This window comes from Grammomys surdaster, unplaced genomic scaffold, assembly GCF_004785775.1.
Source record: "Grammomys surdaster isolate TR1022 unplaced genomic scaffold, NIH_TR_1.0 200, whole genome shotgun sequence".
Classification (NCBI taxonomy): Eukaryota; Metazoa; Chordata; class Mammalia; order Rodentia; family Muridae; genus Grammomys; species Grammomys surdaster.
This window is the reverse complement of record NW_021604645.1, coordinates 2,048,899-2,073,043: the sequence shown is the minus strand read 5'-3', so window position 1 is coordinate 2,073,043 and position 24,145 is coordinate 2,048,899. Positions and strand designations below refer to the sequence as shown.

The 24,145-nt window shown below is 38.8% G+C and overlaps 1 protein-coding gene and 1 long non-coding RNA gene across 3 annotated transcripts in view; one reads left to right on the top strand and one right to left on the bottom strand.

Annotated features, from left to right (window-relative positions):
• Window positions 1–3,116: 3,116 nt before the first annotated feature.
• Window positions 3,117–11,629, bottom strand: Morf4l2 (mortality factor 4 like 2). The gene is made up of 4 exons (XM_028770323.1): window positions 11,487–11,629; window positions 10,088–10,177; window positions 5,767–5,844; window positions 3,117–4,679 (listed from the first exon to the last, which is right to left on the bottom strand). The coding sequence occupies exon 4, from the start codon at window positions 4,653–4,655 to the stop codon at window positions 3,789–3,791; it is 867 nt and encodes a 288-aa protein (XP_028626156.1). The 5' UTR covers window positions 4,656–4,679; window positions 5,767–5,844; window positions 10,088–10,177; window positions 11,487–11,629; the 3' UTR covers window positions 3,117–3,788.
• A 528-nt stretch (window positions 11,630–12,157) lies between these two features.
• The window catches only part of LOC114623644, a 19,730-nt gene continuing 7,742 nt past the window's right edge, over window positions 12,158–24,145 (top strand). Inside the window, exons 1-3 of one of the 2 annotated variants that reach the window (XR_003711803.1) lie at window positions 12,158–12,255; window positions 15,036–15,282; window positions 17,727–17,813. This is a non-coding gene — a long non-coding RNA (uncharacterized LOC114623644). Of the gene's footprint in view, window positions 12,256–15,035; window positions 15,283–17,726; window positions 17,829–24,145 lie in introns of both variants that reach the window. The other variant, XR_003711802.1, reaches the window with a different exon arrangement.

Here is a 24,145-nt window from a genome sequence, read left to right as displayed (position 1 = left end):
ATGAAAAGCCTCTCTGCAACTTCTCTTTGCTGTCTGTAGAATTATATCTTGGCATATGCTCTTAGGAGGACCTGAAATGTCTGGGGACTTTCACAGATAGTTTAATGTTTTCCATTTTCATGTAGCTGTGTAAGTTTTCAGAGGCAGAATAGTATAGTGGTTAAAAGTACTCAAAAGTAACTGCAAATTGGATTTAAGTACTAAATACTCTGCTGTTAGCTGTGTCCCTTTGGCCTCTGAGTTGCTGCTATCTTTAGTGGTGATAATTGAACCCAGAGCCTCACCCAAGCTAAATGTGTATTCTACCACTGAACTATAATCCCAGCTGTTTTGCTGCATTTTAAAATGGTAATAATTATAACCCCTTAGGGTTGTTGTAACATTTACATAGATTAGTTAACATCAATATATCATGTGCCATATGTATCTTCTGGATAGATGAGGTCAGAGAAGAGAAAAGATCCTACTAGGCCTTAAAGCTTCTGATGAATTTGGAGCCTAGCTCATTCTGAACCTATAGAGCTCTAAGTATATATGCAGCAATGTATGCTTTTAAACCTAGAATTTAAATTAAGGTTCAGGAAAACACATGAAACAAATATGATGATTGTCATTACTATTTTTAACTCTCTGAATGAAATCTTATGATAAATGTTTCTTTGCCTAAACATAATCTACCATATAATGTATTCTGGAATACAGAAACGACATGGAAGATCAAATCTGGGCTTTCCTTTTCTTGTCATATCATACTAACCCGTGGGTCACAACCACTTTGGATGGCCAAATAAATGACCATTTCATAGGGGTCACCTAAGACCATCAGAAAACACAGATGTTTACATTACGATTTATAACAGTAGCACAATTACAGTTATAAAGGAGCAATGAAAATAATTTTATAGCTGGGGATCACCACAACATGAGGACTGTTTTAAAGGGTCACAGCATTCGGAAAGTTGAACACCACTTAAAGGAAGGGAAGAAGTAAATTATGGAGGAAACACATGCTTGAGTGCAATGGGTACCTGCAGCATTTGATGTTCTATGTTGCTTTTCCCTTTAATTCTTATTTAAAAAATTCTATAAAATTCTGTTAAAGAATAGATGGAACTCTAGATAACTGTCTACATAAAGTCCTTAATCTAGTACATTGTAGAGCTTGCATATTTTTTGTAGTTTTGTCATACTTCAAAAGCCCATACTTTCCCCCTATTTTGCCTTTTAAAGGTCGCGTAAACAAGTTTCTTGACTATATTATTCTTTCATTTATTCAAATGTTCCAACTTATAAAATATATATATTCATTCAGACATTTATATTCTGCTCCTCTATTTTGGTGGACAAAATACTGTTTCACTGAGCAGCAATTTATGCTGAATTTTGCTATGCAGCAACTCATTTTTTTAAAAAGGTTTATTTTATGTGTATTTTGCATGCATGTATGTATGGTTCTCAGAACTGAAGTTATGGATGGTTGTGAGCCACGACATAGGTGCCAGCAATCAAACTCAGGTCCTCTGCAAGAGCAACAGTTGGTCTTAATGCTGAGCTGGCTCTCTAGGCCCCTCGTTACTTTTTAAAAGAATTTTCCCACTTGACATTTTATTCCCATTCACTCATTTTAAAACAATGAAAAAAAGACCATGAATTTGACAGCAAGGAAGGAGGAGTACATGGGAGGCTTTAAAGGGAGGATAAGGGGAATTTTTAAATTATAGAATCTAAAATAGATGAAACAATCTTTTAAAAATAGAAGCAGCCCCAACCAAAAATATAAATTAGGATTTTCATATCAATCATGTACAATATACATGTACACTTAGGAGTACATGTATATTCTGATCTCACATTTATTAATATATGTGTTCTATTAATATATAATTCTATGGGTATGGTAAAATAGTATGTTAGACATCCTTGTGTTGTACCTTACCTCCTTCATTCAGGTCTCCTTGTTCTGTATACTCCAGGCTTCCCAATAGAGACTATATGTAAGGTCTTCCTTCTCTGACCTTTAGTTTGGCAAGAGGGAAGACATTGTATGTCATGATACAGAACCGAAACACTGAGGTTTCTTTTTATCTTGGCATCTTCTTAAGAGTTCATATGTGCATCTGTTGTCAGATGGCCCTTTTTCCATTCAGGTAACCTTTGCCTAGGGGTACTAAATCCCATGGAATGGGCTGAATTGTAAGCCACCTCCCCTTCATAAAGCCCTTAGAACTCAAAAGGCAATTGTAACTTGATGAGGTATTTATAGAAATAATTGAGGCTTCAGAAAAGCCTACTCTTGTATCATGGTCCTTTATGTTTCAGAATTGAATGTATTTTTTTACCAGTCTATAGCACTTTTTCTACCTGTACAAACTGAACAATATAGTCCATGTCTCCGCCTCTCTGCCAAGAATTTAGGAAAATTTCAAGGACTGACTGATCCTGTATGATTTATGATTCTCACTTTCCATTTTCCCTTTGTAACATTTTCCTAAATTCCAACAATTTGCTAAAAGCAAAAAAAAAAAAAAAAAAGTTTGGGGAGGGGCATGATTGTGAAATTTCCATAATAAAATTTAGAAAAATCCACAGGTATTTCTGATAGAAATAATACACAGGGTATGTTTCCCATGTTCCTTCTGCTAAGGATTAAAGCTTTGGGGCTAGGACCTGGACATAGTTCACCTGGTATACTGGCCAAAACCACAGGTGTAAAAACCATCAGGAACAAATCAGACTGCTACAAGTGTCACTAGTAAGCATTCTGCCAGAGAAGCCACACCGGGGATGACTTGACAGGGTATACTCTTATCTGCTAAGGCAAGAATTTTTTTAAAAAGCTTTTTACTTTTAACTATGTGTATTTGTGGTGGCATATAATGTTCACAGAGTTACCTGACACGGGCAGAAGGCACCAGATCCCCTAGAGCTGGAGTTGAAGGTGCTTGTGAGCTACTGGGAAACAAATTTGGGTCCTCTAAAAGCAGAGCAGGCCCAGCCATCTTGCCAGTCGAAGAAAGGAAGTTTTCCATGGAGAGCCAGTTTTCTTCTGTGCCACCCAAATATCTCATGATCCTGTATTTACCAGTCTCAGGAACATAAAAAGAACACCACACGTGTTTTTTTTTTTTTTTTGCTTTGAAATTTAGAAACAAGTTTTATTTAAGATCTGAAATACAATTCCTAAAATATCAACTTTTCAGAAAACTGTGGCTACACAATAATGCATTGCCTCTATCATGTTAGAACGTGCATTAGACTCAAATACAAAAACCAGGAAACAAATCACCATCCTTCAACAATTTGAGCAAAGATAGAATGAATGCCTAAGGAACAACAAAGATGGACTTGCAGAGGATGGGCTGTTTACAGACGTCAAGCACCATAAAAAAAAAAAAGCACAAATGCATGGGTTTCCAGGTATATACATTAAGTTGAACCTTTGGCACTAGGAACCAGGGCATCTCATCACGTAGCATTAACACATATCAGAAAACTCTGTAGTGTCAAAGGGATAGAACCACCAGCATTCAAGCAATGTTGTCAACTAGGCAATAAAATGGTCTACTGAATTTCTTCTTTGTCTAATTACTGCATACACTGGTAGCAACTTTGAAACGAGGAAAGGAGCTGGGTACTCCTTTTATTTTCTGTCTATAACAGAACAGGAAACAAACTGAAACATAAGCCCTGTTTTACACTGACAGTTTTAAAGAACATCAATTATACCATGAAAGGACTAAACAGAAGTGTTTACAGATAGCAGACAATAGTGAGTGGTCAGTAGACCTTCACAGGGCTTTGCGATGATAGTCAGCAGAAGCCACTTTGTAATCACTGGCAGTAAACAGGGAGGCAGAATTTTTTGCCAGATACTTAAGAAAATCATGCAGATAGCCCAGCAATAATGCCAGGCTTTTCTCATCAAGGGGCGTGTAAGCCAACATTGCCCCAATTCTCACGAATAATCTCAGTAGGTGTGGCGCCCCATAGATCTGCGACATAGGCGCATCAGGGTGAGCCAGCAGAATCTCAGCATACTGAGGCCTTTCAAACTTGTACAGCAGCTGAGTGCCCAGCATCACATTGAAATACTCTTTTATGCCTCCCACAACTTCATTAACTGCATACTCCTTATTATCAACATTTCCCTGCGACTTCTTGCAATTGGCATACTCCTCAAGAATGGCATCTACATTCTTTTTAGCAGGGAGCTGGAACAACTGCTTCTGCCTAGTAACCAAGTCCCAGTCCTCCACCAGCCATGGTTTTAATTCTTCAGGGATCTTCACCTTCACCTCCATCCTACTCTTGAATGCCTCCTCGCTCTCCACAGTAGGGTCAGCCCGTGCCCTTTTCTTCCGAGGGGGCTGGGGGACTTCACTGGTACTGCCACCGTCTCCGTTGCCAGGAGTCTTCTGCTTGTTCTTCCTTGTCTTCCGCACAGAACCAGAAGGGGGGTTCTCAGCAGAGCGACCTCCCCATCTTCCTGGCAGGGCTGGATCAAGATTCTTTGGCTGCGAACCAGCTGACTTCTTTCCTGAGGCAGCTCCTCTCATCTTACTTCTCTGCATATTGCTTCGAGTTGGTTTCTTAAAGTTGTCTTCTTCAGCAGATTGTTGTCCACGAGTTTGAGAAGCCTGCTTTCTGGAACTCATTCAACCCTGTTTTTATTCCAACCACTGTAATACATAAAGTATTGTATTTGGTTGTTTACTATGGTGACTTTACGACCCATCAGACCACAACACATGCCAAAGTCTGTTGGAATATAGATTTGGGGTCCTATTTCAGAGGACCACCTATAAGTACTTTTCTGTCTTCTATCTCAAAATCCTTACTCCCACCCACAACTCTTGCCTTACCTAACAACTCAACAGACACACCCACAAATTCTTCTCTTGATGCTATTTAAAAGACAGGAATTTAATTTTAGAGAAAGATATTGTGACAAAACCTTAGAAAGAAGCACAGTTGAAATTCAATACTTTGGAACAAGAGTAAGAATTTGAAAGAAATAAGGAAGTTGGAGGTGAAATTAATTAACAGTAAAGGTTTGTGTATACAAGTCTAGGTAGGTCTCTAGTAGTGTGATGGCAGCACACACAGAACTAACACAGAGGAACACAATGATCAAAAGGTAGAGTCAAAATGGGCTCTGCATAACTAAGCCCAGATAGTTTTAGTAAAGCAGACATTTTTAAGGATTCATGTGACACCATCAGAAAACAAGATTAGTCTAGCAATAGTTACATGCATAAAGTATCTCTTTTAGGAACTATTTGCTAGAAGAGATGAGAAACTGGGAAAGGAGTTAGTGATAACTTTCAGGCTTTAAAGGATCTTATTACTATCACAATCAAATGAGATGGTATTTATTTAAGTAAACTGCTTAGAGGAGAAAGGTGCTTGGTTCTGGATTTTTTATATCTGGAGTGTGCACTCAGAGAATGTTCAAACTCAGAGTAAAGAAATGGAGATCTATTATCATGTAGCTTGTAGCATACACTATGAACCAGTGAACCTTAAAAAAAAAAACAGCAGAATTTCACACATAGAATTCCAGAAAACATAAGAAAAGTATTTAAGGAGTTAGCAAGAAAGAGACCACAGGTAAAATGATGAGAGCTTCATCAGAGAGTAAGAAGAATATGACTTTAGAAGATAAAGAGGTTGAACTTCAAGAAAAACAATGTTAAGAGAAAACGAATTAAAAAATAAGCCTCCTGCTATGATGGCATGACTCATTCAACAGTCCCCTTGACTTACACAATGTTCCTTCTTTCCCTTCCAAGGACTCCTAGTACTCTCCTAGGATGATCTGGAAAGATGAAGTGGGAATACAACCTAGAAAGGAAAGTAGGTATCTGCAATGAAGATGAACTTTTGCAACATGTAAGAAAAAAATTACAAATGTGCCTTAGATATATGAAGGAAAATAGTAAGAGTTTTTGATTTGCCAAATGGAGCTGAAGACATGTATACTCTCAGCCTCTTTTCATTTCATACATGAGAAATTATTTATTCCTAGTTGTTATAGGGCACTGTAAGAATAACATGTTACAGCTGAACACCTAGCATAGTAACCCACACAAACATTTCCACATGTGAATGTGGGTAGTTCACTGAAGTGGTTACTTGCAATGAAGTACTGCACACATTTATAGCTTCTTCAGTAGGGAGAGGATGATACAAATTACATATGCACACTACAGAATACCCATATGAATTAAGCAGAGGCCTATATACTGACACTGAAAACTGTTTCATGTCCTTAGGTAAGTGGGTAAGTAGCACAGAGAGGGAGCCTAAAATGGACAGGCAGGACAGTAAGAACTAAGCACAGCTCTTATGAACAATGTGATCCCATTTGTTTTAAATAAGTGTGCAAATGTGTAATACATGAGCCTGTTACATATTCAGGGTAGCCCCCCCCTCAGCCCAAGGAAAGGATGGTATTCCAGTTTTAACTTACCAAGGACCAACTCAAAGGACAAAAAGCATGTATGCATGGGGAGTGGGTTTCTGTTTACATACATGCTTTGGAAAACCACAACTCATTTTTCTTAAGAGATCAACACATTTTAAAATAAGCATTTTTGAAGCTGTTGAGGGTTGGAAATGTAACCCAGGAGCAGACAGTGGTCATGAGCACTTCCTTAACAAGAAACTTGAGAATGTCAGCTGAACTTATTACAGACCATTTTCCTAATCAATCCCTAAAGCTAGCTCAATTAAGTCATAAGAGTAACATTTTTGTTTGCCCCTACTTAGATATTTGAGGTAAGCACATATTATTAAATCTTAGATCTCATCTTAAAAACAATCATGTTCCCATGTTAAGATTATAATGTGCACCTTTTGGGCTATGATTAGACATTTTTTCACCTCAAGCTGATTTATTTTGTGGATCCAGGTATAAAAAACATATTTAATAAGGCTTTTACCACGGTACTAAACAGCTTCAAAAACTCTACAAACTTAGAACTCACCCCCCATTTGTACATGTCTGTGCCCTTTTGAGTTGGCTCTTGGTAAACTTATCATTTTCTAGGATTCCTTCCAATTATTTTTTGACAAAATGTTTTCCCTTGGAGGGCTCTTTAGTATCTGATGTTAAAGGTTTTTAATGCTCTTGGCCCTACTGTAGACATTGTTCCAAATATTTCATTATTATAAAAATTCAATACCGGATGCCAATGCAGATATATTAAAGAATGTCAGGTAAGTATCTCTGAAGGATATATATTCCAAGAGGTTGCCTATGTAAAGCTTTGGTGATATAGCCCAATTCACCTCATAACTGTTTTAATTTATATTCCTGGCAAAACCATGTCAAGTTCATTCTTCCATCTTCAAGCACACTAGATAGGCAAGCATTCTACTAATCCAATTATACCTCAAGCTTCAAACACTCCTTTCCCCACAAAGTCTCAATCCACTTTCTTGCTAATCTAACTTGTAGTGGGGCATCTTTATTTGAATATGTATGATTTCAAACTACTTTTTATATAATCACTGGTTAGATCTTTTTTTTTCCTTCCATGGCTATTTTTATTTCCTTTTGTATTAAGGTGCTTGTTTCACATTGATTCATTACACCATGTTTTTTTGTTGGTATAATTGTTGGAAGTGTGCTTAATACTGTCTTATGGAGTGGGCACATGTATGTATCTCAGTATTACAAACCTGGCTGGCTTCTCCTTTACCCTTGGCTTTGTTTCAGGGAAAATGATGCCAAACAAATCCTATAGAAATTAATTCCTATGCTATTTCTTAGGATGGCTTTAGTTTCCCCCAAATTTATAGCAATCTTTTTATCCATGCTCAATACCAATCAGTATTCTCAATGAGATGCTACTTTATAAATATTCATAAATTTTTATGCCTTAGAAAATTATGTTAAGCCAGGCAGTGGTGGCGCACGCCTTTAATCCCAGCACTTGAGAGGCAGAGGCAGGCGGATTTCTGAGTTCGAGGCCAGCCTGGTCTACAGAGTGAGTTCTAGGATGGCCAGAGATATAGAGAAACCCTGTCTCAAAAAAAAAAAATTAAAAAAGAAAAAAAAAGAAAAAGAAAATTATGCTACTTTTAATTTGCTCTCTTCCCAAGCACAGGTTGGCATAGAATTTACCTTAACCCTCCTGCTTTCCTTCCACTGGAACTATAGGTATGAGCCACCACACCCATTTCTGGGCCCTTGTGATGATCCTGGTTGTTCTTGTAACAGTATCATAATGGTTCCATTATTATAGTTTAAAGATATTAATGTTGCTCTAGAATACTTGTCAATGCATATAAAAGGTGGCTGATGTGGCATTATTTTAGTGGGAAAATACTGGGGCAACCCTCTAGTGATTTGATGAAATGTGGTATACTCATAATATGGAGTATCATCTTAGCTAAAGGAATGTCACTGTGAAAGAAATACCACAAAAGAAGTTAGACAGAGATCTATGAAGGAACAAATACATTCAAAGACTCTTTGTTAAATAAACATAGCTAGTGGTATATCAACACCATAGTTTATACAAAGAAAATCATAAAATACTCTTTTATGCATATCTGTACATTTTAGGCAAGGTTTTAATGAGGTCATCTAGAGGGAAATGAAGAAAACTGGTGACTGACTATAGAGAGAACAAGGAGGAAATGAGAAAAAAACCTCAGCTATATATCCATTTGATGATTTTTGTGATGTGGTCACTCATGGATTTTACATACTTTCATTTTGTACTTCAGTACCACTGTACACCGTGTGCTTTACAGGCAGTCCCAAAGGTCCAAGACAAGGGCCTTCTCTCCGAGGCTTTCCCATTTCAGATCTCTCTGGCCCTTGCTTTGCCAGTTTTCTATGGATCAGCTCTCACTCATTCTCTAAATTGCCTCTCTGTCAGGAAATTGCCTTCCACTTAAACATAGCCCTTACAAAGGAGAGAAATTAAGGCAATTATAGAATTCCTTTAAAAATGGAGCTGTGAAGAGACTGAGACACACCCCCTTTTCATAGATTCATGAAACCAGACTCCAAATGTACTTTTGTTGTGTATTTATAGACTCCAACAATGTGTTGGCATAAACCTTTTCGTTAACCGTGATGGGGCCACATTAATTACATCATGCTTTCATCTCTTGGTCTCTGGCTAAAATCAAGTATATATCAACTTTCTCAATTGGATATTGGAACATTCTACATGTCTAAAAAATAAACATCTTTTTTTGAGAAAAGATCTCATGTCCCAGGCTAGACTCAAACTTCCTATATAGCTGAGGATGACCTTGAGCTTCTGAAACCCCTTCCTCTATCCCCCAAATCTTTAGATTGCAACCATGTGCCACTATGCCTGGTTTAGGTAGTGCTGGGGATCAAACCTGGAGCTTCATGTATGCCAGGGAAGGACTATACTAACTAAGCTACATAAGCTACATTTCCAATCCAATAGATTATTTTCAGTCTGAACAAAAGAGGAAAATTACATAAAAAATGCTTAGCATGCTGGATATGGAAGCTAAAATTATAGTTCTTGGAAATTTCCTTGTAAGTAAATATCCTTAAAACATTTTTTTTAGACTGGAAAAGCCAGAAGTCTTAATTTCAGAATTCAGTTCTAGTAGTTAATGGCTGCTTCTGGAAAATGAGAGAAACCAACAATATTAATTAAAAAATAATTCCAAGAAAATTATATTCACTACTTTACAAAAACGTGCTTACATATCTGTACATAAAATGTTTCATGACAATTAAAGCCACAGAAATATTATAGCAAATACTTTTATGAGGACATTTTGGAACAAAGGAAGTTTCTTGCTCAGGATTACACAAAGTCGAAGAGTCAGCAATCAAATCCATTAAATTTGTACTTGCTCTAGAGAAAAATAATGCAATATTTGAATCTATTAAGCCTCCACAAAGCACTAATTTTTAATTAAGAGAATAAAATTACACATGACTATATTGTTTTTCCTTCCCTTTTCAGAATTTAGAGTATTTTCTCAGATGGCAGCTTATTCATCCTCAAAATATTCCTACACATCTAAGGTCATGTGATATAGTTGGTCTGTGAACTGAGGCCAGAGGGAAGGCACTTACCCTGTGTTCTGCAACCAGGAATGGTTCTGCAACCAGGGTCAGAGCTCCTGATCCTTACTGTATAGCAAACTTAGCTTTTCTGATGATGACCTAGAAGGTCAAACAAAGAGATGGAAAAGGACATAAAGAGATATGAGATGGTGAATTTCTTTTCCATCAGTAAATACAATTTTATCTCACACAAAGGACATCAAAGCTGATAATGTACGAATTTTATTTTCTTGTGGTTTTATTTTCAGATAAATGTACTTTATTGTATGTTTGTCCATTTTGGAAAAAAATAATTAATTTCTATTAAGGATAACGTGAAATAAATAAAATTGTGAAAGAACAGCAGTACAAACGGATGCGAATCCATCATCCAGCTCCAACAATTACCAACTGAAGGCCATCTTGTTTCATCTGTAACCCCACCCACTGCTCCCCCCCCACTTTTTTTTTAAGCTATCAAAAAAATGACTTCAGAATTCTAGAAATTTTCAAATATATACCATGGGAAAAACACAAATACAGGAAACCCCATCTGCCCACCCCACCCCCAGTCTAAATGATTATTAATCTAGGGTCTCAATTATACCCCTCCCATCTCTATCGCTGAATTTACTCTGAAGCAAATCCTAGCCATCCACGTTATTCTGAAGCCATTTTCTGACATTATTTAATCCCTAAGCATTTATATTTATTTCTACAAAATAGAGCAATCTGAAAACACAACCACATCGCCACCATAAGCGTCTAAAAAATAATCTGACACCGATTTCATTTAAGAATATTAATCCTGCATTTAAACATCCTCGATGCATCTTAAATTTTACAATTGGTGTGCTCGAATCAGGATTCAAACAAGGCCTACTCCTCGCATGTGCTTCCTAAGTAGCTCGTTCTCATTCGCGTTCCCCTACCTCCTTTCTCTTTTTGATTTAATGCAAGAAAATTCCAATCCCCAGACATTCTGAAGCAATTATGGACTAGCAATTATTTTATCGGTAGGGCTTAATAAATGCCTATCGTCATAATTTCTTTTAAGAAAGCGGATGATGTACAGAAAAAAATACGATATCGAGCAAATTTGCGTAATTTAAAATTTTTCTTCTATAGAAATTTCTATCTTTAGTAACAATTGCTACCACCTTTCGGAGACAGGATTCACACATCGAATGCCTTACACGCACTATTTTACTAGGCACATCTGAATCCGCGTCTGAGACAGCTACTATTATCACCATTTTACAAACATGGAAACCGAGACACAGAAAGGAGCCATGCCCAAGTTGGGCGTTGGCGAGCAGGAATACGAATCCAGCTTTGCCTGAATGTGAAGGCACTAGTTAATCCTGTCTATAAGTCAGGAAGGAAAGAGGAAATCATCGACCCTTCCTCCCCACCCCCACCCCGAAACCTGAAACGAGAATCCAGTTCTTTCCAGCAGCCGACGTGTGATCACTGCTGCTCCTCCAACCGCCATAGTAAAGCCAGGTTTCTCTGGCAACTGATATCCATAGGCAGACACGTCACCCTGGAGGCGGGCTTAGCCCGTCAGCCAATCCCAGTCGTCTTGTCTAAGTTTTAGAATGTTCCATACCCAAATGATTGGACCACCGCCCCCACGTCAGCAGTGACACTCCGCCGCAGTAAAGGCGGGTGCTAGCAACCTGCTTCTTCATGGTTAGGGCCGAAATCAAACCAATTAGCGTCCTTCTTCTGTACGAGCTTCAGCCAATAACGATCGCCCTTTTAGGTTCTTAGCCCGCCCTCCAAGTGCGCTACAGCCGTTGGGTCAGAAGTCTATAGGGCAGCGTGTTCACGTGGCCCATTTTCACGACCCAGAGTTCCCCTGATCGTGGGTTGGTTTTTTTTTTCACCCCCACCTCCTTTCCCTCGCGCTCTCCTTCTCTCCTGCAGGGAGGCATTATGGGTTTGTGGGTCCGTTCCCCTCCCCCGCCCCCGCACCACTGGGAAAGGAAGTGCCGACGTGGCTTGCGGAAATAGGCTAGGCGGAAATGAGCTAAGGTTCCCGCGAGTGGGAAGAGCGAGGTCAAACCCAGCGCCACGCCCCCGAGCCTGTTGCGCAACTCTCGAAACCGGAGAGAGAGAGAAAAAAAAAGAAAATCCAAAAAACAAAAGAAAAAGGAAGGATGAAGGTTTTGAGGTGTATGCGTGTGAGGGTGGTGAGTGTCGCCGGGCAAATGCCCGGATGTCTTGAAAAACGAGGCGTATCCGCGCGCGCGCGCGTGGCTGTGGAGTGTGGGTGTGGGCGTACCGCCGCCCTCGTGGCGCCGGGGATGATGGGTGTGCGCAGGCGTGCAAGCCCTCGCGGTGGCGGGAGGGGCCCTGAACGTGTGGGTGTAGGTGAGGTACCTCATTTTCGTAGATTTCTGCCTTTTTTGTTTGCAAACTGCGTTAATAAAGGTGAGAATAAATAAGTGCTAGTAACAGAAGTAAAGGGCTTTTGTTAGAAAAGGCCGGCTGATTTAATACCTTTCTTTTCTTTGCTTTTTTTTTTTGAGGCTTGTTCTAGCTACGTAGCCTTGGCTAGCTCGAAACTCAAGAGACCCCACCTGTCCCTTCACGGCCTCCTGAGTGCTGGGATTAAACGCATGCGCCACTCCACCCAGTCTGATTTAATTTTAGACCCTAGAGATGCTCATTATTCCCACAATGTAGTCCACCAAAAGAAACTTGTTCCATGGTTTAGATTCAAAATCATATTAGTAACATAAAAGGGCGTTTTTTTTTCAAGTTTCCAAGCGTACATCCCCTCCTCTCTGTCTCTGAGGCCTCCCCTTTGCCCATCACCAAATTTACTGTGAACCTCCCTTTACCCCTCCACCAAGTTTATTGCTAAATTGACATAAAAAATTCTTATGAAAACTTAAGCAATTAAATTCCCCAGTGATAGAGACTACTCCAATTTTTTGTGGCTGCTAAGCCTCACCTACCTTTTTTCCTAATCTCCAATACATTCGATCAATTTTCCAGAAAGTTCACTGGATGGGGATTATACCTCTTGAATCTGCCACTAGATGTCACCAAATCCCAGCAAAGGATTTACTGCTGGGCCCAGGGATTGTGAGATTTAATATTTGCCCCACCCACTTCTTATTTTATGGGCTCCCTAATCTCTGGCTGACTCATATATCTTAAATTCCTAAGGATAAATACAATCAAGTTCTGTGAAGTAACAATACTAGGCAAGGAATTATATATCCTAATACTTTGATTAATTTCTGTACAAAGAAAAAAGTCATCTATTCTTCCAGCATTTCTTTCTCCCTTGCCTTTTGTTTTTATTCAGGATTGATAAATGGGCCTAAACTCTGATGCTAAAACCCTTTGTGAGCTGTGGTACGTCCGCAGTATCAGCATTTGGGAGGAAGAAGGGCCGAAAATTAAAGGCCAGCTTAGATGATGCATTGAGACCCTGTCACTACATAAACAATTGAAAGAATATTCTTTTTGCCCACTTTACTTTTCTGTACTTACAATTCCTCCAAGTGGCAACTGCAGAAGACTCTAGTCAGTCTGTAAAGGTAACTCGGAGGTAAAGTTAGGCCTCAGCATTGGGAATTATCTTCCTCTTGAAATTCTTATCAGCCATTTGTGTTTGTATCCCAATTTTATATAATGGTTCTATCCTGTACTGAGCGAGAACGTAGGTACTTAGTATACCAAAAATTGTATTTTATCATGGTGAGAGTCATCACACAAAGTTAGCACTCTTACTTAGTTCCTAACTACAGTTTTAGGCCTCTTCCCCAAGGGAGCTCATGTGCGGCGGACCTTACCTGAAAATCAGGCCCAGTCTCCGATGCAGGAGCCTGGGAAGACTCTCTAGCCGCAGGGCGGCTCGAGGTGTCTCTCCAGGTGTGCAGCGAAAGACCGATGCTCTCGATCTTCCTGCTTAAATACTCACTGTCCAGCGGGCGTCATGGGATTCTTGTCCTATGTCTGGTTATCTTAGTGACTGATGTCACTGGGGGCTGGTTATCAGGTACAGCCTTGGGTGTAGAGGAGTTCCTGACTAAGCTGTTTTTGTAAGACAAAGGGCATTCTTTTTCTATTTTTACTTTTCTCGTTACATTCCGAAAAACTTGGTCATGCTTTTAGAGTCAGATACTAAATAGGAAAACTTAGGTTTCAGAGCGCATAATGCTGTTGTAACCCTGAGGTGTATTTTTTAAAAAAAAATTCTTATATATGTATGTGTGTGGCCTGTGCATTTTGGGGCTGAAGTTCACTGTCATTTAGGTCTTTTCCTCTATTGCTGTCGACTTTATTTTTTATGGAAGGGTCTCAGTGAACTCGGAGTTTGCTATACGGGCTATACTGGCTTGTCACTGAGCTCTCAGGATCTGCCCGTCTCTACCAACAGTCCGCCTTAAAACTCTGGGGTTATAGATATGTACCCCATGTTCAGCTTTTATATACATGCTGGGGAACTGAGCTTAGGCCCTCATGCTTGAACAGCAGACATTTTACCACCCCCTCCCCTGACATCACCTCAGTCAGAGCATCAATTTTTAAATGTTTTCTACATTTCAGATGGTGTACTAAATCCTTCCCATAGATATTTCTTTTTTTTTTTAACAAAATTGTACTACACTATAATCAGCCAAAAATAGGTTTTGGTTACTAATTATATGCACTTGTACACACGTAGGTGAAGGTTTTAAAAAAGAGTTTATGGCTGGAGAGATGGCTCAGCGGTTAAGAGCACTGACTACTCTTCCAGAGGTTCTGAGGCTCAGCGGTTAAGAGCACTGACCTGAGTTCAATTCTCAGCAACTACATGGTGGCTCACAGCCATCTGTAATGGGATCTGATGCCCTCTTCTGGTATGTCTGAAGAGAGCAATGGTGTACTCATAAAATAAATATTTCTTTATAAATAAAATGAGTAAAAGATTTCTGTTTTTAAAAAAGATTTTAATTTTACTGCTTTTAATTAGGTATATATCTACATGTATGTATGTGACATGTGTTCAGAAGTCAGAAGCACTGGACCCCCTGGCACTGGAATTACTGGCTGTTCTGAGGCACTTGACATGAATGCTGGGAACCTATCTTGAGTCCTCCGGTAGAGCAGCAAGTGGTCTTAATTGCTGAGCCATCTCTCCAGCCACAAAGGTGAAAGTTTTTTGAGATCAGTTCTCCAACTGTATTTCCCAGACAAATCAAAAGAATCAGTAAAACCAGGTAAGTTATCAGAATATTAGATTTGTAGGCCCTACTTTATGTCTTATAAATCAAAGGTTTTCTGGATGGAGCTTGGTAATCCACACCATTACAAATTGTTCTAGTGAATCCAATGTACTCTAAAATTTGAGAATCACTGCTTTGGGAGGCTAAAATGCAATACACCACTAGAGGGTGCTGTAGAATGTAAAGCAAAATGTGTTCTGTGTAGTATCAGTCTTGTTTTGCAGATTAAGAAATGTGTAGGTGTCACCATAAGTGTTCCCTTTTCAGAGTCTGAAACAAACTGTACATTATATATTGTTCCCTGCTTTGACTAATGTTGACAGAACCATTAAGAAGATGGTAGGAAAGCAAACCATGTATAGAGAAATAACTTGATGCTTTGTATATGTTTCCCCCTCTCCATTCTGTAATAGGGTATCACACAAAAGTTCAGGAGTGGTCTCCTTATTTTTTATCTCTCAATGTTCTTTCTATTCTGTAGTTATCCTTTTTGGTGCATATCATAATGGTTCATGTATGATAAACACAGTTTTGAAAACCCATTTATGGGTCACTTACTCTATTGCTCTATACACTCTAGTGTCACTAATAAGCTTATAACTTAGATGATACCTAGTATCATTTTATAGTGATGAAAGTGAGTTCTGGTATCTAGTTATTTTCATTCATGTGTAATTTACAAGTAATGAACACTTTTAGTAAATTACTAGATAATTCTTGGCATTTGGGATTCTACTATTGAGCTTTCTAGTTCTCTGATTTAAATCCTGTTTAAGTGATCTTTCTTCTTATTTTGTATTTGTGAGATATTGATGCTGTTTTACCCAAGAGAAAATGTGGAGAAGTTTCTCTGTTGTATTTTGACCAGTTTTTAATCTGACACCAGACATGCACTCTTCAGTCCCCCCTCCTCTAAGCCATTCCAGTGGCAGGATCTTGGTTCATTTGAGCACTGTTAGAACCAATTCAAGGAATTCAACATTGAGTGAAGCTGACCAAGTACTATGACACACCACATTGCTGTGCTTTGTAGAATAACTATGTGTTTGAAAACAGAAGTGTTTCAGATTTCAAAGTTATTCAAGTTTAAGTTATTTCTTAAAACAAGTCTCTTAAATATTCTAAACTTTAGTGTCACCACCTATGAGATGGAAACACACATTTCATGATCTTAACACCCACCCTGTATAATTCAGTATTCAGCTAGCACATGTGGCTATTTAAGTCAAAATTTACTAGGATAAAAAAAATTGGTTCAGTTGGCTGTTCTGGCTACATAATGTTACTAGCTGTTGTCTGAATTTAGATATAGATCATTTTCACCATCACAGAATGCTCTGCTGGGCCGCACTGATTTAGATGAGAGGAGGTATGTAAAAGGGCCTAGCATAGTGTGTGTCTCTTGACAGATGCTCCCAAAAGGTGATTTTTTTTCCTCTGCTGCTGTATTCTAATAGGTTTATCCTTGTGCTTTACTGAGTAGGATTGCAAGAGCAAGAGGGTGAATAATGGGAATTAGTCTTAGAATCAGAGTGGTAAGGAAAAATGGCCTAGAAACAATGTTTCCTGTTTTCAAGGTAGCACAGGACTCAGCTTTTTCCATCCGTTATCTTAGCAAATTCTCACAGAAGCCCGGAGAAGTTAAATAGTCACCTGAAGTTGCTCAATCAGTAAATTGCAAAGCAAGGCCAGACTTGTTCCTGACTTTAAAGCCCAGGCTTTTTCCTGTTATGCTACGTTGCCCCATCAATGTGAATGGCCCCCTGCAACCTTAACTTATTAGTGGGATAAAGCCTCAAGTAGATTCCTGACTTATAGTCAGTTCTCAGAAAATAAGAAATATTCTTTGGAATTTACAGCTGCACTGTTGTCTTTATGTGATTTCAACTGGAAAAGAAAGACAGCTTAATTTTGTTTGGTTCCAAGGCCCAAGGCCAGACAGAAACTATTTATGGTCTCAGCCTTCACAGAAAATTCAGTGGCTCCATGAACTCTGTTAATTTGCAAGGCTACCATTAGCTCATACAATGCCTTTGTGGTAATCAGAATCATAGGCCACCTAAGGGCAGAAAAATTGCAGAGATATGTGCACTCCAGTGAGAAAAACTCTTTTTCTTACCCCTGCTGACAACCTCACCAAGGCAGTTAGTTGAAAAAGACATTTCGGCCAGGAATTTTGCTATCTTAGTTGAGTACTATTATGCAGCATGTAACTTGCCTATTAGTATTATAGGATCCTTACTTGTATTACCTTGGGAATAACAAAACCTTCCTTGGTCTGAAAGGTAGTGGTCAGTGTTGATCAGTGTTTTATTGTCTCTCCACAGTATCCTCCCAAGTCTTATGGGTACTAAACAAAAGTGCTTTATCCTAAGCTTTATTTGTTATTCTATCATATGTGTGTATGTATTATAATTTTATTTATTTTATTTGTACAGGTGCTTCCTCTACATGTATGTCTATGCGTCTTGTATGTGCCTTGTGCCCCCTGAGGCCAGAAGAGGACATTGGATTCCCTGAGAGTGGTAATGTAGACAGATGTGAGTCAACGTATAGGTGTTCCAGTCTCAGATCAGAACCAAACTTTAAAAATAGCAAGTGGAAGCTGGACAGATAGCTCAGCAGTTAAGAAAACTTGTTGCTCTTGCAGAAGACTGGGGTTCAGTTCCTAGCCCCCATATGGTGGCTCACAAGCATCTGTAACTCCAGTTCCAGAGGACTTGACACCTTTTCTGTGAACCCCTGTGGGCACCAGGCACACATGTGCTGTACCTACATATAGGCAAGCAAAACATTCATGCACATATATAAATCTTATACATAAATCTTTAAAATACATAAATCTTTAAAAAGTTTTTAAAAACTGATTCTGATTATCTTACCTAACTTCTTAAAATGATTATTTAATGTACAAGTTAAAAACTAATCCTAATATTTCAAGGCCAAACAAAATGGCATTTCTATAATAAGGATGTCTTTCTTTTATCTATTTACACTGCCTTAGTCCATAGGAATTTCATAAAGTGATTCCTGCAAATTTTTCTGGATCTGTCTAGCTTGTTAGTCCATGGCAAAGCAAAAAAATGGGAATAGTCAAGGGAGAAGGTTTGTCCTTTTAAGGTATCTCTTTTCTCTTCTGTAATTAAACTACTACTTCATGGTTTCTTTTGACTTTGTAAAACTTATTTCAATTGACCAAACAGCTGAGAATTGAACCTAGTCGTCGATGACCTTAGATGACCTTGAGATGCCAGACTTTCACATGATCCCTTGTTTTTTTTTTCCTCCTGAGTTAATAGTTTAGCTTGAGTCGTGCCAAAATTCTGGTTTTGTCAGCAACACACTTTACTTAGAGGGAGAATGTAAAGCCACCCATGGTATACATTAACTCAGAAAGATAAAGACGATTTTTGCCAGTCATTGTTGATGCTTGTAGTTCGAACTTTGCCTCAAGTGGTTGCTTTGAATCGTTTTTTCCCCAGCTAAATTTCTTATTTGTTATTTATGTTCTTATTTCTTGTTTGTAATTTCTACCTATAGTCTACAATTTCCTAGAAGTGATAAAGTTATAGCTTTTGAAACTATAATAGCTTTTATGTTTAAAAGGATAAGCCAGTAGTACTTGAAAGTACATATCTAAGTTGTTTAATGGTAGATATAGGGTGCTTGTACTATTTCCTTGCTTTAGTTCTGAATGATCCTATAATAAAATAATTCTTTAAAGAAGAAGAAATGATCAGTTATGGTTTAGACGACAAATATGGGTTTAGAAGAATACTTACTAACCAAGACATTGAGTGAACTGTGTATTCTTTAGTAGGAATGGACCATGTCAGATTTAGGGAGTGAGTCAAATTGAAAAAAACCAAACCAAATCCTTTTTACTGGAAATTGATAAGGTCTCCTCAAAGAATAGTCTCTTCTCCATGGGGAGACACCATGGGGAGCCTTGCTGTAATGAGCTACTGTAAGCAGCAGCTCATAATTATCAGGAAATTAGGACCAGAGAGAGGTGGAAAACCACAGAAAGAAACTTCAGCTAATTGTCCAAATTACTAGCTAGAAGGCAGAAAAAGACACAGGCAAATGGAAGCAAGGGGCAAGAAGGAGCTAAGAATGTATTGGAGCTTTCAGCTTACCCTTGATCTAGAAGGCAGTGCTGGTACAGAAACAGGTCAGATTGTGGAATATGTGACGGAGGGTGTCATCTATTTTTAGAAGATGTTTTTCCTACCTTATTTATAGTTTTTAAGAGTAGGACCACCATCAGAAAGCATAAGCTGTGTGTGTGCACATGTATGTGAAAGTGTAAACATATAAAGACCGTTCTGCTTGGAAAGGTAGATTCTACAAACTACACATTGAAACAGTGGTTCCGATCTACTTGCAGCAGTGTGTTACCATATGGATAGGTGAATGAGGGTATTTGTACACTAAGGTGAGAGAGCACATAGGTCTTAGAGTATGGAGACCTTGAAGGACATGTTCCTTCCTGGCCCTGAGGCTGAGATAATATGGTTAGTAATTAAGGACAGAGAAGAGAGTAAGAACAGCTCCTAAAAGGTACAAAGCTGAGATCCACCCAGCTGCTCCCAGCCTAGAGTTGTGGCTGGGACATCAGGAAGATCCAGGAGGGTACAGCCAGCTTTCAATAGAGCTGGTCTGTGAAACTTGGCTAAGAGGACAGAGGAAAATTGATGTTTGCTCCAGAGTGGGGCTGTCAGCTGTGCTTACTGCCTCATCAGGCTTCCAGCTGTAAACAAAAGTCCTGGCCCTTCATGGCACTGCAGAGCAGTCCAGGCTGGTGTAAGTCTCTGAGGACAGCTAGACCATTTTCTCATCCTGGCTAACAACCAGGAGACAGAAGAAACAATAGAAGGTAGAGTGGGGGAAGGGGCAGAATTGCAAGGGGGGTGAGGAGCAGAGCCTATTGGGAAGGAGTTGTCTATTTCAGATCTTAGGTCTTTGGATGAAATTAGTAGAATTCTTTTGGGGAAAGCAGACCCTTTTTTGTGTGTACATGTCTCTAGTCATAGCGAATTATGAAGGAGGTTTCAGAGACTCCAGTGTATCGTCCACCCTTTGATTTACAAACATATGTGCTCATCACCATGCTATGTATCCTGGGTGATGCTAAAGTAATAAAAGATAACTCACATATTTGGAGTTTTTATAAGGAGTTTAGAGATAAATGTGAGGTTGAGTCTTAACAATACCAAATAGAATTTTTGTTTATTTGTTTTTGAGACAGGGTCTCATGTAGCCCGGGTTAGCTTTCAACTTGTTATGCAACCAAGGATAGCCTTGAATTCTTGACCCTCCTGCATCTACCTCCACAGTGCTAGGATTACAGGCATGTAACACTTTGCTCAGCAAATAGTAGAGCTTCTAAAATACTAAGTGACAAATTTGGAATAGAAATATTGAAGCAGTGTTTCTGCCTATGATCCCAGAAGGTGGGATTTGAAAGAACTATAGTAAGTTAGACATGATTTGGCCATGAAGAAAAGGCATCTGGAATTGCAGATAGAACAAAATGATTAGTAAAACTGAGACCTCCTTTGGCCGAAGCAGTGAATTAGTATGCCACAAGTCTCCCTTTAAGTGTCACTTCCTCCCAATGGGTCCTACCTTATCTCTAGGACCAAGTTAGGTATCTTGCTTTATGTTCCTATAGCACTCACTGCTTTTGCCCTTCCAGAATGACACCATTTTCTCTTGATGAACTAAGCCTTTTTTCAGTGTGTTCGTTCTCTACATTATAAGCCAGGAAGGGTTTTTTGATTGTATGTTCTCCTGCTTCTCCTCCTCCTCTCCCTCTTCTTCCTCCTCTTCCTCTTTCTCCTTTTTGAAAAACTCAATTATCTGTTCTCTCCCTTTTAAAACTGTCTACTCCTGCTTGTTTCTGGAGGCAGAGACAGAGGCAGAGGTAGATGGATCTCTGAGAATTTGAGGCCAGCCTGGTTTACATAGTGAATTCCAGGGCAGCCAGCTCTGTTTAAATAAACCATGTCAACAAACAAACAAAAACTGTCTCACTCCTAACATCTTCATTTCTTTGGATGTTTCTCGTTCTGTTCCTTTCTCTTCATTCAGGTTACAAGTCTCTGCACTCATGAAAGACGTCTAGGGTATCCTCTTTCCCAACTTTCACCACAGATTGTCAATTTTTCTACTTTTTTCTCTCCTGCCATAGGAGCTATAAGGGGGAGGAAGTTTTTTTTTCTTCACTATGTAGTCTATATTTTTTGTATAGTACTTAGCATGTGATGGCAGGTACTTCATGAACATTTGTGAATTAATCCAGAGGAGATGACACAATATTGGAAGGTGAAAGCCAGTCTAAAGGTTGATTGTATTCCTGTGCATGAAGAGAAATCCTTGGAAGTTTTTCAACTGTAAGAGGAGAAAATTATTTTAAAATTGCTATTTTAGTTTGATACTAGAAATTCTTACATATGTTAGGCAAGCACTAGGCTTCATTTCTAGCTCCCAAAGGACCATTGACCTCTGTAAAGAATAACATGAATGCAGACCTTAGCGTACTCCAGATACTTGCCTTCCATTGTCTTGTGGTTTCATGTTCTCTACCTCACTGTTACTCTCATGACCCCTCACCTTCACAAACTAAGAAGATTTATCTATTAGTCTTCCTAACCAGAGCGATTTAGTAGTATTTCCAAATGCTTATGTTGCTTCAGGTGCACTTGCTCATTCAGCTGAGAATTTTTTTGCCTACCTTCATTTTATCAAGTATAGTTCCTTATAGCTACAAATGAAGACCTTCCATCTGTCTAAATAATGCTCCTAAATGCATGCAGTCGATGGTAGCTTTAAATTCCTGGTGAAGGGATTTGCCTTACCTGGGTTCTGTGAGGGAGACTATAATACTAAAGCCTGCAAAGAAATTCAGTCTCATAGGTAGACCTTCTATGTAACTTGGGACTCAGAGAATTGATACTTATGCCACTTTACAACAAACTTCCTTCCCTGTAGATACAAAATGGCATGGTACAACATTTCTAGAAGAACATTCAGGCAGTAGCTATTCCTTATCCTTCTGAAAATGGTCTTACTAAGGCAAATGGTCCAACAAATTTTATCTTTTAAATCAAACACAGTAGAGGAACTTACAGGAAAATGGCTTGGGTTTAACAATAGACTAGAGGGCCTACCCTGTTCTCTGAATAGGTCTAAAGCAAGAATATAGTTTTAAAATAGCTTCCAAAGACAATTAGACATCCTCACACTGGGGTAGGTATTAATGCTAGGCCAGGGGATTGGACTGTTTTCATAACCACATGTCCCAAGTGGTTGATACGCTAGCAAATGAGGATGTCACAACATACCCCTCACTCCAAAGATGAATAAAGAGAAAATGTAGTATTGTAGCTGTGCTACTTATTGGTTATCACTTGGTTAAAGAATAACATCAGACATGGTATCAATGACATTTTGAAGACATACTCATTCGTTTTTGACTCTTTTTTTTTTTTTTTTACTTGACTCTTATTCCCTGAGCATGACTCTACCCCTAGAATTTCTAAGGAAGTTTTATGTATGTAACAGAAGCAAAAGAGCTTAAGTCTGTGATTAATTGCTTTTCTCTATTAGGTCTCTTTTAGGTCAAAAAAGTTCATAAACTTGAAATTTGAAATCCTAGTGAGATAAGTAAGACAGGCAGTCAACAGTGTATATTTCATAAGGGGATAATGATATTGAGAAACTACATTGTCTCCTCCCTTAAAGGACCATCCTGAATCTCAGGCCTATCAACTGGTGGTAACAGATTAGGTTCCTACCAGAGGAAAGCTAAAAGAAATATAAATCTCATGGATCCCTAAATTCATGAAGAGGCTCTGGTGGAGAAAACTTTGAATTTCTACAAGTAGAGCTCAGCATGACCTTTTTACACCCCTAATATTGTCCTAGATCATACCAAAATTGTGTTCTCTTTTTCTTTATACAGATATAAGGCAAAAGATGAGAAAGGCAGAGTTTGAAGACTAAATGGTCATAACCCACCCCCACAAATTACCATTAGCATGAATCTGTTCCAGACTAAGCTAGAGCAGACCCAAAATGAACTTGCATAGCTAATAAGTGACACTTTGTTGGAGAACAAAGGGAAGTTAAAAGAAGGGTCTGAGCTTTTAGTCAAGCCCTCAACAACCTTATGTTTGATAAAGAGACAAGATTAAATGAATAGAGAAGATCCTTGTGTTGTATCAGGTGCTAGAATTAAAGACATTATGATGTATTGACTAGGGGTGTCTATAATTGACTATAAGATACCAGTTTTCTAAAGAGTCAAATATTTGTTACTCTGTAAAAATGAGATGAACATCAAGTGTTTTGAAGATAACCAATATGTTACTGTGACCAAAGTCACAAGCCTTCATGCTCTTAATTGTCTGAGCGGAGTGAGTCTCTTACCTGATACTGATATGACAGAGATTAGTCATTGGACATTGTTAATACATGTAAAGGGAGGTACGTTAACGTAGATTTTGGACTTCTATACATTGGTCAGTTGAAAAGGACATTACAGTAAGAAAGATACTGAATTATTAGACTTCTTTGGCACAGCTATTTTTGACTTTAGTCTATTTCTTCCCATGATGAGGGCAAATCTGGATGTGCTTCTGTGAAGGCAGTGTCAGGGAGGACAGTCCACTCTTAATGTGGGTGGTACCATGTCATAAGTGAGGGTCTCAGACTGAATGAAAGGGGAAAGAAGAGAAAGCCAGCAGAGCATCAGCAGTCCCTTCTCTCTGCCTCCTGTAGACTCTCCAGTGAACACCTCCCATGTTTGTCAGCCATGATGCGAAGTGCTCTCACAGTTACCCTCAAGATG

What these genes read in the sequence shown, in the direction of transcription:
- Morf4l2 (XM_028770323.1), bottom strand. Translation starts at nt 4,655, where the DNA reads ATGAGTTCCAGAAAGCAGGCTTCTCAAACTCGTGGACAACAATCTGCT.